Source organism: Crotalus tigris, unplaced genomic scaffold (assembly GCF_016545835.1).
Source record: "Crotalus tigris isolate CLP2741 ecotype Arizona unplaced genomic scaffold, ASM1654583v1 scf7180000024339.11422700, whole genome shotgun sequence".
In the NCBI taxonomy this organism is placed as follows: domain Eukaryota; kingdom Metazoa; phylum Chordata; class Lepidosauria; order Squamata; family Viperidae; genus Crotalus; species Crotalus tigris.
The window spans coordinates 6,685,739-6,700,118 of NW_024100509.1; the positions used below are offsets into that span (position 1 = coordinate 6,685,739).

Genomic DNA, 14,380 nt, shown 5'->3' on the forward strand with positions numbered 1-14,380 from the left:
GTTTTGCACTAAATAATAAAGTATAGCTACTGAAAAACTGTCTAATTTATTTTTAGTGATGCAAAGGAAAACAGGTGCAAACACACCCAAAAATTTCTTCCTGATTGTCATTTTAAGCTATTATATTGATAACTGGAACTATGTTGAAGAGTCTTACAGTTCATTGAAGATTAATACAACTTTTATAGGTAATCCTTGCTTAACGACCCTAATTGTGACGCTGCCATTAAGTGAAATCATTGCTATATGGGAAATCACATGACTGCAGCTATGCTTTCCAGCTGGAAAGAGGCAAGATTACTCAGTTTCACATCTTTGGCTTTTGTCCCCCCCCCCATTGGAATACTCAAATGCTTGAATGTTATCTTGTACGTATCAAAAGCAATGTAAGCACCCACAGCCTAGGGCTGGGAGCTGCAGGCATTCTATACAAATAGCTTACTGTCTTGAAATCCCTTTCTCTCCAATCTCTCTGCTGTACAAGGGGGAGGGGGAGAAAAAAAGCAATTTCTCTCCTTTGCCTGACCCTTTCCTGTTGATGATACAATCACTTCCCTCTCAATATGTAGAAGAGCAAACAGCTTATTCTCTTGAAGTCTCTTTCTTTCTAATATCTCTGTTATAAGGGGGGGGAGAAAAAGTAAGTGATTACTGTAGGCAGTCTCTTCTTTGCCTGGCTCTTCTTCCCTCCCCTATAGAGTAGAGATGTTCGAGAGGATGAAAGTTTAACAGAGTAAGCTGTTTGTTCTTCTGCACACCAAGAGCAAAGCAATCCTGCTAGCAGCAGGAAAGGATAAGGCTAAGGAGTAATTGCCTACAAAAATACCTTGCTTCTTCCTGCTCCAAAGTGGAGAAATTGGAAAGAGTAGCCACCACTGCAGGCACTTCCAAGAGCTGGGCTTCTTCTAGGGCTGCTCTGGTAAGTGAGGCCGCGTGGCTAACCCAGGACCAGACTGGCACAGAGGGCACAACACATCCTGCAGCTTAAACTCTGCACCACCATCAGCCCATTCAGTCCCAGCATACCTGAGGCTGCCATTCCCAGGCTGCAGATGCGATTGCATTGATTTTGATGTGTAGAAAAGTAAGCAGCTTGTTTTCTTGCAATCTCTCTGTCCAATCTGTAAGAATTATGCACAAGATAATGCATATTGACTATAATAGTCATCGCATAATTGAGGGACTCTGTGAGGGTCATAAATGGACTATAAAATTCTTCAGCAAGTTGAAACTTTGAACAGCTACTGAATGAATGATAAGCAAGGACTATTTATAGTATGCATTTCTATGAAGCAGAATCTATTCATAGGCAATAATCTGTTTGCATCCAATACTCTTTTTATTACTTTATTTTGTTTTATTGTATTGTATGCAATTATTTATTGTATTTTACACACTATGGTATATTCTGTACCTGTGGTATACTGTGGTTATAACAATAACCATCTGAGGTTACAACAATAAACTTTATTAGAAAGCATCATGAATTCAAAGGTTTTGAATCATTTTATTATTTTAAGAACACAAATGCCTGTCCATGAGTCAATAATATAATTACTATATTGATGACCTTCTACCAGAAGTTAACAGCTGACAATCAGTTATTATTGTGGACATATTTGCATTAAATTCAGTTCATTCTATAATCTTCTCTGTGATCTAGATAGATTTTCTTTAATGGAAAAGTATATTAATTAAGGATTTTGCTTTGTTTTTTGCAGTTACCTCATCGTCGAGTGACATTCTCTGCAGCCAATCAGGCTCAAGATCTGCAGGATCCCTCCCAGCACAGTTACTATGACAGTGGCCTTGAAGAGTCAGAAACACCAAGCAGCAAATCTTCATCAGGGCCTCGAATAGGGCCTCTGGCTCTACCTGAGGACCACTATGAGCGCACCACACCTGATGGCAGCATTGGTGAGATGGAACATCCTGAGAATGGTGAGAACATTATAGTAAATTAAAAAGCCCTCTAGTAAAGTATATCTAATTATTGTTTGGCAAAGAGTTTGTAAGGACCCACCTCAGCTAACCACCCAAGAAAGTAGAACTCTTGAAACAGGTATTGTCTCAAAAGGATACTTTTATTAGGGGTCAGTGACATTAGACAAGTCAAGCCGAGATCTGGGGGAAATCCCGTGTAAACAGTATAGTTAAGCTAGCAATATTCCTCCTCCTACAGGTTATAATGTCCATTTGAAATCCAGCCAATCCACAGGTGGTCTGATGAGTGGGTAATTGGCACAGTTGGCGTGGATCTCAAGGTCTTCTCCAGTTTTGTTTCTCTGTAACCATCTCCCTGATAAGGGAGACACATTCCTTCCTCAAGGGGATAGAAGCAGGAGGAGAGGGTAGAAAATGAAAGTTATCCCAAATGAGAGTAAGCTCCCCCTCCCCCCAGCAGAATGGCAGGTCCCAAAAATATAATATATATGCATGGAAAACGATGAGGGTTTGGGAACCTGACATACGGCCCCCCTAGAAGAATGGGAAATTCACCTAGAAAACAAAGGAAAGGGAACAACAACACAATAAGTAAATAAGGTTTATCGGGATATTTAGAATGGAACTGTTGTAAAAGCTTAGGGGCTCTAACGTGTCTCTTATTCACCCACTCATTCTGGGCAGAAGGGAGGTTTTTCCAAACTACCAGGTACTGTGTCACCCCATGGTTTGTACGAGAGTCTAAAATGTCTTTTATTTCAAAGTGTTGTTCTCCCTCAACCATGATAGGAGGTGGCACTGGGGATGCAGGAGGTCTGAGATTTGAGGTAACCTCTTGTTTAAGCAAACTGCAATGGAAAGCAGGGTGGATTTTCTGTAGATTCTTTGGCAAGTCTAGCTCAACAGTCACAGGATTGATGATGCATTTAACTGGGAAAGGTCCTATAAACTTAGGACCTAATTTCTTTGAAGGTTGCAGGGACTGTAAATACTTTGTAGAAAGGAACACTCAGTCTCCCACTTGATATGGCTTTTTTCTACACTTTGTTTATCAGCTTGGGCTTTATAAGCCTCCATGGTCTCATCCAGGGCTTTCCTGACCACTGGCAAGGTGTTTTGCACTTGTTTGATCCACTCCTCCAAGGAGGGGATTTCGGGTTCTTTGGTGGGGAGCTCAGGTATGTCCACAAAGGTTTGGCCATTTGCTACTTGAAATGGAGTAAACCCAGTACTTGAGTGTACAGCATTATTGTAAGCAACCTTAGCAAACGGTAGCAGGTTGGCCCAATTGTCTTGTTGATAATTAATAAAACATCTCAGGTATTGTTCTAAAACTGAGTTAAGTCTCTCTGTCCTCCCATTCATTTGAGGATGGTGGGAAGATGATAACCTTTGACTAGAACCCATCAAGTCCAGAAAAGCCTTCCAGAACTTAGAAGTGAGTTGAACCCCTTGGTTTGAAATTATACATTGTGGAGCCCCATGAAATCGATATAAAGAGTTTAGCTAAAGTTTTTGCAGTTGGAACCTTGGGGCATAGAATGAAATGAACTTGTCTGGAGAACACATCCGTTACAACCCAGATCATACTGTTTCCAGCACTTTCAGGTAATTCTACGATGAAATCCATAGAGATCTCTCTCCAGGGTGCTGACGGACTGGTTACTGACTGCAGCAGTCCTGGAGATTTCTCTTGCCACCTTTTGGCTGCAGCACATGTGGGGCAGCTGGCCACATAGCTTTCTATGTCCTTTTTTAATGCAGGCCACAAAAATTGTCTCATAATAAGATGTAATGTCTTTACAAAACCAAAGTGTCCAGCAGTTTTTGAATCATGTCCTTCTTTTATCGCTTTAAATCTCAATGCTGCTGGAACATAGAGTTTATCCCCAATCCATGGGAAACCATCTTTTAACGCACACAGATTATTATGGTTACGAAACCATTCATCTGTTTCTAAGGCAGTTTTAAATTCCAGTAATAAAGACTTTCCAATAGCACCCACTGGTTTTGATTGGGCCCTGGTGATTACAGGGGCCGCTAGTTGATGAGGATGCAGAAATGATTTGGCTACTTATGCTTTCTTACTGATAGCCTGGATAATGCATCAGCTAGAAAATTCTTTCCCCCAGGGAAGTAGTGAATTATAAAATTAAAATGATGAAAATGCTGCGACCACCTTGCCTGCTTAGGGGAGAATTTTCTGGGTGTTTTCATGGCTTCAAGGTTCTTATGGTCAGTCCATACTTCGAATTGTATTTTGTTTCCTTCTAGGAAATGTCTCCAAGTTAGTAAAGCCCACCGTACACCATAGATCTCTTTCTTTCCAAGCTGCCCACCTCTGCTCAGTCTTAGACAATTTCCTCGAGGTGTAAGCACAGGGCTGTAATTGTCTTTCTTTATTTCTCTGCAGCAAAACAGCTCCCACAGCTACATCACTGGCATCAGCCTGAATTATAAATGGTTGGTCCAGGTCTGGATGTTTTAAAAACAGCTCCATAGAAAACAGTCTTTAAAGTTTCTCAAAAGCACTTGGCGTTCTCCTGTCCATTACAGTGGTTGACTGGGTTTTGGCTTATCCCCCTCTTAGCCTAGGAAACTTTGGAGTTGTTTCCTGGTTTTCAGGGGTGCCTAATCTAAGACTGCCCTCACTTTCTCTGGGTCCATCTCTATCCCTTCATTTGATATGCGATAACCCAGGTAATCAATATGACCTTTGTGAAATTCATATTTTGATAGCTTGGCATACAGTTTGGCAGAGCGTAGTTTTTTCAGTACCGTTCTGACTAGCTTAATGTGCTCATCTTTTGTTTCGGTGTAAATAAGGATATCGTTCAGGTAAACTATGACCCCTTTATACAAGTGATCACATAGGACTTCGTTGATCAATTGCATGAATACTGCAGGGTGTCCCTGTAACCCAAAGGGGAGAACTTTAAATTGGAAGCAATCCAATGAGCAATTGAAAGCAGTTTTCCACTCATCTCCTTTCTTATTCTTATGTGATAATAAGCCTCTCTCAAGTCCAGTTTTGAGGGAAAAAAATCCTTTCAATAGGTGCGCTAACATGTCTTTCATTAAAGGTACTGGATACATGTTTTCCATGCACACATTCAGGGTCCTATAATCAATGCAGAGACAAAGAGAAATGGCTCTTCGCTCTACATTCCTTTTGATAATTATTTCCAGTTTGTTCAACTCCCTAGGAGCCATCAAGTACATTTTTGGTTTTGGCAATTTCGCCCCTGGGATGATTTCAATTGCACAGTCTGTGGGCCGGTGAGGGGGGAGTTCCTCAGCCCTCTGCTCGCTGAAGGCTTCAGCCAAGTCTCGGTATTCCATTGGGAGGCTTTGCAAGTCTAACTCACTGAGGGAAGAGGCAAAATCACTGTGCAATCCACATCTCCCGCCAGTCAACTGCTCCACCTTCCAGAGCCAGGGTGACCACACAAACTTTCTTGACATTGGTAGGCAGTGTTCTCCCATAGATTTGCATGTTTAGGTGAATATTTGTGCCAGGAAATATCCCAATCGCTTCGGATCTCCATCAAACTTCACTCGGATTGGAATTGGTTTCACTTTGGCTGGCTGAACCAGTCTGCCTCTGGCTCCTTGAGATGGACAGCCCTGCCGCTGTACCGCCTCCTGGGCTCCAGCCACTGCCGTCTCTCCGACCTCCGATTCTTCCTCCTCTGATTCCCCCTCCGACTCTTCTTCCAACTCACAGCTTTCCTTCAGATGCATCTTAAATTCATCAAGGGTTTTTTTCACATACTCCATCACTGCTTCCATAGGCCTTGATTTCAGTTCCTCCTTTTCTCCGTCTTTATTGGGAGGGGCCAGCTCTGGATTTTTCTTCTTTGCATTTTTCTTCCCTTCGCCTCAAGTAAGAGTGACTTTGGGGGCTTTCTCCTCCAATCCTTCCTTCTTACCGACCCTGAGTGACCATCTGGCTCGATCTTCTTCACCAGAAGGTCCGGCCTCTTCCAGGTCCCTGGAGAGGCTTTCATCGCCTTTTAGGCAGAGGAGATCTTTCCAGGAGATCTGCCTGCAACTCCTCCATTTAGAAATAGTTTGCGACTCCCCCGGTAGGGCAGCAGCTTCTCCGGGTTGAGTACTATGCAGATCTCACCTTATGTAAGGACCCACTTCAACTAACCACCCAAGAAAGCAGAACTCTTGAAACGGGCATTGTCTCAAAAGGATACTTTTATTAGGGGTCAGTGACAGTAGGGAAGTTGAAGTGAGATCTGGGAAAAATCCCACACAAACGGTATAGTTCAGCAAGCAATATTCCTCCTCCCACCAAAGTCATAATGTCCATTTGAAATCCAGCCAGTCCACAGGTGGTCTGATGAGCGGATAACTGGCACAGTTGGTGCACATCTCAAGGTCTTCTCCAGTTTCGTTTCTCTGTAACTATCTCGTTTTTCTGTAACCGTCTCCCTGATAAGGGAGACACATTTCTTCCTCAAGGGGATAGAGGCAGGAGAAAAGAGTAGAAAGCAAAAGTTATCCCAAGCAAGAGTAAACTCCCCCTCCCCCCAGCAGAATGGCAGGCCCCAAAAGTAGAATATATATGTAGGGAAAATAATGAGGGTTTGGGGACTTGACATAATTTGTGCTACTTTTACCCAATAATAAGATTTGCAAACTAATTGTTCATCATGCTGGAAATTTTTTTGCAGTACTTTATATTGCAGGTGATTGAGACAGACTGACTTTACAGAAATTAATTAATGCATTCATTCATTCATTCATTCATTATTTAGTCACCCACCTCTCTATTGAAGCAACTTTGGGCAGCTCAAATGAATAAGATAAAGAAAGTGAAAAGTATACTGAAATAAGGTTTTAGGTTTGAAGAACTGTCAGTAAATGACTGTTTTTGCCCCACTCTTTCCCATAGATTTTCTGCTCTATGGAACTTCCTTCTCACATATAGCAAGCTTTTTTAAAAAAAACAAATTTTATTGTTTTTTTTAATTCTTAGAACAAAGTGCTCAAGACACACCGTGGTGCTGGGGTAATCAAACATCCAAAAATAGATTTGAATATATATATGAATAACTCAAATCAATACATCAAATATTCCCTCTCTATTTCCCTCAAATAGCTTAATATATTTAAGATAATCCATTTCTAATTTAAATTTCTATTAATCCTAAACCTGTTTTGAAGCTTTATAAATTTATAATTACCATAATCAAATTTAACTTTAAATAAACACATTATCAATTCAAGTATCCCTTCCAGATATATTCTAGTTCCTTAATTTTATCACAAATCTTGTTTATTTTTCTTCCACTAATATCTTCTAATTAAAATAAAATATTAGTCTCCCCTATACATATCTAATCCATCCATCAATCAATCTTTAAGATAACAAGATAACATCAAACCTTAAATCATTTCAGTCCATTGGACAAAATTCAAATTTCATCCAGTTAATTATCATAGCTAATAACATCCATGTTATCAAACAAAAACATCATCGTACTAAATTAACATTCAATTAATTATTAAGTCAATCCAGATCTAAAACACCTCTTCAATTTTCTTCATTCCATTACATAATAGTTTTCATACAAATATACCTATTATTCCAAAAAATACATTCTTAATCTATTTAATATATATATTCTAATAATCACCCATTTTTCTCTTACTTCTAACTCTAAATCTTAATCCTTAAATCAATCCATAATTGTACAGTGCCTTTGATCCATTACATATAATTTTAAATTTCTCTTTTCAGTCTTATTCTGGTCTTCTTTTTGTGCCAGGCAGGTTTCCATAACAAAAGTTCCCTTTCAGCTGATAGGTTTCTTTTTGTTGCTTGTAAGATCATTTGAGACAGTAAAAAGCATCCTGTCCTCTGCATTGGGCGTCTATTTCTCTTATCCTTAAAGTCTCTCTGCTTTAAAGGTTCAAATCTCAATCTTTGATTTTTCTGATCCTCGAAGGTATAGATGAAATGCTTGTAAGGTAAAATAAATTCCTCTTTAATCTCAATTGATTCCTCTTCTAGTATGTTTTGATTTATAGAATGGTCAGATGTAGTCTGAAAGTCAGTTTGAAAGTTTGGAGTAGAGGTTCTGGCTCTTAATTCTTTAGTAATCTCTTTCATTGTAGCACATATTTCCTCAGTAGCCTCATAAATCTTTTCCAATATAAGTTTACAGTTTAATTGTGAATAAGGTTTCTCCATTTTAATAGTAGTTGAAGAGAATCCCCCTTTTTTAAGTGGGGGCTGTAATTAATAAAAGTTAAGCAATATCCACCCCCACCATTCCCACAGCTGCATCAGCTTATCTTTTCTCTTCAAGAGTAGTTTGAAGGTCAAGTCCATCTCATCTCCAAACAATAATCAGCAGTTGCAATGTTAACTTTTCGCCACTAGATGTCCTCAGTAGATTAAAAAAATCTTTTCCAGACACCATTTTTCTTTCCCCTTTTTTCTATCTTTTAAAGGAAAAGGTGGAAAAAGAAATAATCTTCCAGTATAAAATAATAGTACAGCTCTTAGAAAAGAGTTTTTTCCGTACCCCAAAGTAAATGAGAATCAAGTGTAGTTTTTTTTTTTAAAAAAATGTTCTATCCTTTTGTTCAGCGCCTTTCTTCCCACGCTTACAAAAGCTGCTTTTTCAAGACAGGGAAATAATTCCAACAAAGCTTTTACAGGCAAAAAACCAAAATAGGGTGAAGAAAGGAGCAGAAGGGGTCTCACCTGGATCATCTGTGGTGGGTCTATTACGCTTAGATATAATTGTGACTTTCGGCTGGCGTAGCGGGGTAATCAGCCATCTTGCAGGACAATCTTTGCTCCGTTGGACCTAAGGAAATAGCTGGAGCCATGAGAGAAGCTGCTGCCCTTCCGCAGTCACCAGCAAGCCGCCTCCTTGGTAGTCCCCATTCCAGGGCGACTTTCGACCCACTAAGGGTTTTATAATCTCCCAGGACTTGAAATGGACACCTAACATTAGAACCATCATTAAAAAGGCATAACAGAATATTCTTCCTGTGTCAGTTCAGGTTCTGACTGACAAACCCATCAAAGTAAGCATAGCTGAGACAATCCAATCTCTAATACAAAACTTTATTGAGCATATCATTTCGACACAGATGAAAGAAAAAACAGCTCTGGTTATTTCATGCCTAAATTGTTATATTAAAAGTATAGAAACCTCCTTCCCCTCATTAGTGCAGGTCACATTATCCAATTATAAGAGAGACTTATTATGAGAGAATGTCTTTAGTTCTCAGTAAACAAATCTTGAACGTCCTTGGTTTTCATGAACTGGCCTCTCGATATTAGCAGTCTGAATTCCATTCTCCCATTCCTTCCCCCTAAGTTCATAGGCAAGCTAAGAAGCAATAATGGCTGACACAGCTTAGGCATTTTTCAAGGCTTGACTGGAGGATCCCTCCCAAAAACCAGAAGGAACCTGGAAAACAATAAGTACCTATTATTTCCTGCAATTTCTTTACTCAAGACTTTCCCAGCTTTTGGGGTTACTTAGTATGGAATTTATTTAGTAAGGGATTTGTCAGTGCTGTGACAACTGAGAAACTATAGCCATTTTACCTTTTGCTTTCATTGTGTTTTTTTTCTGTTGTTTGGTATTTTCAGATGGAGAAGGGGGGAAGGGGGAATGCTTGAGCTGTTTCAGTTAGCCATAACAATTGCAACTGTGTGAGAATCAAGGTCAATGTTAGAAAAAGTTTTGGCGGGTTGAAAAGTTGGGAGGAGAGCCATCGTTTTCCAATAATTGGTGAGTGTGATTTATGAAAGCCTTTCTGGGGTGGGAATTGCAACTTGTTACTTTGTAATGGGTTCAACTATGTAAGTGCCGATACTTTGTTTCCTGAATAAAATGTTCTTTAAGGAAGAAATTTTTGCCTTGAAGTTATTTTAATTGATTTCATCTATTGGAACCATGACATGATTCACATTAATGTGATGGGCTTTCATCCACCTAGCCTCTGAAATCAGATAACCTTTCCACTACACTAAGTACTGTAATTTACCCTTATGAATTCTAGAATCTAAGATTTGTTTAACTTCATAATGTGGTTCACATCCCACCATGATTGGGCTGAGGGCTTCTCTCTCAACTGGCCTCATTCAGGAAGGGCCCTATGTACTTCAGACCAGTTTCTTGCAAGGTTGTCTCAGTTTTAGATACTTTGTAGACAGATATATTTTATCTCCCACATGGAACGTCCCTTGGGGAGCTCACTTCTTCTCTGCCTGTTTCTTTTGGCTCTATGTCACTTTGTCTAGGGCTTTCTTTACATTGCTCCATATGCTCTGGAACGAGTCTACCCAGTCAGCTAAAGTCCCTGAGGAGGGGGGCTCCTGAGGGCATTCTAGCATGGGCACAAACTCCAATCCTGTGGCTACCTTGAAGGGGGTGAAATCTGTGCTACTGTGTACCACATTGTTATAAGCTACATCAGAGAATGGCAGGATTCCTGCCCAGTTAGATTGCCAGTAATTTACATAACAGCGCAGGTACTGTTCAACCATTGCATTAGCTCGTTCGACAGCCCTATTCATACTCAGATGGAATGCCAAATTAAGACCTTGAGAGGACCTTATAATTTTTATAAAGTTGCGTCAAAATTTAGCTGTGAATTGGACCCCCCCTAATCTGAAATAATGCCCTTGGGCACTCCATGCAGCCTATAGACATGCTGCAGGTACATCTTGGCCAGTCTCTGGGCTAATGGGAGGCCAGGACATGTGACAAAGTAGGCTTGCTTGGAAAATAGGTCCATGACAGTCCAGATCATGGTGTTCCTACTCTCAGGCAATTCAACTATAAAGTCAATAGCTATCTCTTTCCAGGGCCGGGTCAGCAACTTGCTGTAGCAACTCTGGGCTCTTCCCTGGGATTCTCTTACTATCCACACACCTGGCACAACTTTTTACATAGTTCTCAATGTCCTTTTTCACCTTTGGCCACCAGAATTAAGAGTTGAACACTCTTAAGGAACCCAAATGGCCAGCTTGCTTGGAGTCATGGCTCCGCTACAGGACCTGTACTCGCAAACTGTTAGGGACATACAAGGGATACCACTTCCTCTTGGTTGCTGTTGTATTGAGACATCCAGGACAAGGCATCAGCCAGGAAGTTCTTCCCCCCGGGATGTACTTTAGTTTAAAGTTGAACCGATTAAAGTATTGGGCCCACCGGACTTGCTTAGGGGAAAGTTTGCCGGGGGGGCGGTCCTCAATGCCTCTAGATTCTTGTGATCAGCCCACACTTTAAATGGGATTTTACTTCCTTCCAGGAATTGCCTCCAAGTTAACAGTGCCCATCGTATTGCAAACGCTTCCTTCTCCCACACTGCCCATTGCCTTTCAGTCTCATTTAACTTTTGGGACATGTATGCGCACAGTTGCAGCTTCCTCTCCTTATTCTTTTGAAGGAGGACTGTCCTATGGCCACATCACTGGCATCCGCTTGAATCACAAATGGCTCCTCAGGGTTAGGGTGCTGTAAGACAAGCTCAGATGCAAACAGTCTCTTGAGCTCTTTGAATGCCACTTGATATTCCATAGTCCAGTTCAGCAGCTAGTTCTGGCAGGGCTTTTCTTCCCCTCCCCCCATTTTCAACAGTTCTGTAATAGGCAAAGTGATTTTCGTGAAGGACCGGATGAATTGCAAGTAAAAATTCACAAACCCCAAGAAGCTTTGCAGTTGTTTACGAGTCCATGGGGCTTGCCATTCCAGAATGGATTTTACTTTTCTTGGATCCATTTCCACTCTTTTGCATGACACCCTATAGCTGAGCTAATCTAGACTTGTTTTGTGGAACTCGTACTTTGATAAGTTTGCATACAGCTTAGTGTCCAAAGGTTTTTTCAACACAAATTTTTTCAGCACAAGTTTCACATGTTCATCCACCATCTCAGAGTAAATGTGGATGTCGTCCAGTTACACTAGGACCCCCTTGTATAAGTGCTCATATAGCACTTCATTAATGAGCTACATGAATACAATGGAGGCTCCCTGTAGTCCAGTGGTTCTCAACCTGTGGGTCGGGACCCCATTTGGGGTCAAACAACCATTTCATGGGGGTCGCCAAACAACGCAGTCCGCCATTTTTCCCCCTTTTCCTTAGCTGTGCTACTCCCTTTTATTCTATTGGCTTTTGAAAGCCAATAGAATAAACTCTTTTGAATACAGTCTAATTCTATTGGCTTTCAAAAGCCAATAGGAATTGTCCAGGCTGTCTCTGCCCTGCTGAGCCCGCCAAAAGTCCCATTCTGCAAACGGTGCTGCACCAGTTGAGTAGTCCTTGACTTACGACCAGTTGAGTAGTCCTCGACTTACGACCGGTTGGGGGTTGTGGCATTAAAAAGGTTGAGAACCACTGCTGTAGTCCAAAAGGCATCACTTTAAACTGATAGCATCCTAATGGGCAATTGAAAGCAGTTTTCCACTCATCGCCTTTCTTAACTCTCATCCGGTAGTATGCTTCCCTCAGATCTAGCTTTGTGAACACTTTTCCATTTGCTAAATTTTGTTCATAAATTTAGTATGAAGATAGTTCAGAGTATAATCCTCAATGGAATGGAGGGAAGCATCTACATGGAGGGAAGCATGCAGTGGGATACCTCAACTTTTTTCTTGGGTCCAATACTTTTCAATATCTCAAAGATGATCTGGACAAGGGGGATAGAAAGGGAACTCATCAAATTTGCAAATGACACCAAGCTGGTGAGGAATTGCTAACACTTTGGAAGATAGTCAGGATTCAGAAGGATCTTGACAGGCTCGAGCATTGGACCGTATCCAACAAGTTGTAGTTCAGTGGTGAGAAAAATAAGGTCCTGCACTTAGGCTGGAAAAATGCATAGGTACCTGGCTCAACAGTCGTAATTTTGAGAGAGATCTAGGTGTCCTAGTGGACCTCCACATAAGTATGAGCCAGCAGTGTGCTGCAGTGTCAACAAAACCAATGCTGTTATAGCAGTGGTTCTCAATCTTTTTAGACTGGCACCCCCGGTCATGAGCAGGCGGCGCGCATGCACGGCGGTGCCCCCTGTGCAGCACGCATGCGCGGCGGCACCCCCTGCGTGGCATGCATGCGTGGGGGCAACCCCCTGCACGGCACGCATGCGTGGCAGCGCCCCTGCGTGCCATGGATGCGCCGCGCCACCCCATGCGGTGGCGCCCCGCGTGGTGCGCATGCATGGCGCACCCCCTGCATGGCGTGCATGCACGGTGGCGCCCCTATGCACTGCCCTTGCGTGGCACGCATGCATGGTGCTGCCCCCTGCGTGGCGTGTATGTGTGGCGGCGCAACCCCTGCGTGGCACGCATGCATGGCGCCGCCCCCTGCGCCAGCTGAGAAAAAAATGGCGGAGAACCGCTGTGTTATAGGCTACATCAACAGAGTGATAGCATCTAGATCACAAAAAGTGATAATACTGCTTTATAGCACACTTGTGAGACCACACTTGGAGTACTGCATACAGTTCTGATCATGATGATATAAAAAAAATGCTAAGATCCTAGAAAGTGAGCAGAGAACAAAGATGATAAAGGGTCTGGAGTTTCAATTGTATGATGAACAGTTGAGGGAGCTATGTAGGTCTAGCCTATCAAAAAGAAGGACTGGGGGAACAATACTTGAAGAGGGGATTGATTTATTCTTCAAATCATTAGCAGGCAGAACAAGAAATAATTGGTGAAAGCTTGCTAAAGAGAGAACTAACCTAGAATGAGAAGAAAGTTTCTGACAATGAGAACAATTAATCAGTGGAATAGCTTGCCTCCTAGAGTTGTGGGTGCTCCATCACTGAAGGTTTTCAAAAATAGATTGGACAATCATTTGAGTGGGGTAGTGTAAGGCAGGGATCCCAAACCCCCGTGTTGCGGCCCACTACTGGCCCTTGAGCCGTTTGGAAATGGACCACAGAAATGGTGGGTGAGGATGCACACACGGGCATTCCCACCTAATGTGAAGAATGGGTGAATGTGTGCGCACATGTTCTATTTGCACAAGCTCACCTGCCACTCATATGGAACCATCCCCTCTCCCCATTCCTGCTGGTCCGCAAAGCCGGAAAAGTTGGGAACTTTGGTGTAAGATCTCCTGCCTTGAGCAAGGATTTGCAATAAAAGACCTTCAGGGTCCCTTTCAGCCCTGTGATTTTGTTATATTTTGTGTCCAATGTTCTGGATCGTGTAACTCTATGAAGCCCTGAATAGAGCATGTATCTGTATGTTAGAATATCTGGCATTTATTGGGTTAAGTGCTGTCTCCTTAAGAGATGGCTTATGGGTAATGTAGTTTTAGCTAGTCAGCTATATTATGTTAGTAGGTCAGTGGGAGGAGTCACCAAAGTTTATTACAGGATATCCTAGCCACAAGCCTGTTGGGAAAGGTTCCTTTGTTTCATCCAGCCTAATGTCTC

The 14,380-nt window shown here is 41.8% G+C and overlaps 1 protein-coding gene across 14 annotated transcripts in view; it reads left to right on the forward strand.

Moving 5' to 3' along the window:
- PCDH1 (protocadherin 1) overlaps positions 1–14,380 on the forward strand; it is a 347,254-nt gene that overhangs the window by 247,545 nt on the left and 85,329 nt on the right. For all 14 annotated transcript variants that reach the window (XM_039326009.1, XM_039326013.1, XM_039326015.1 and 11 more), the window contains one exon: positions 1,722–1,941. In XM_039326009.1, coding sequence (XP_039181943.1) covers positions 1,722–1,941 — 220 coding nt within the window. The remainder of the gene's footprint in view (positions 1–1,721; positions 1,942–14,380) is intronic.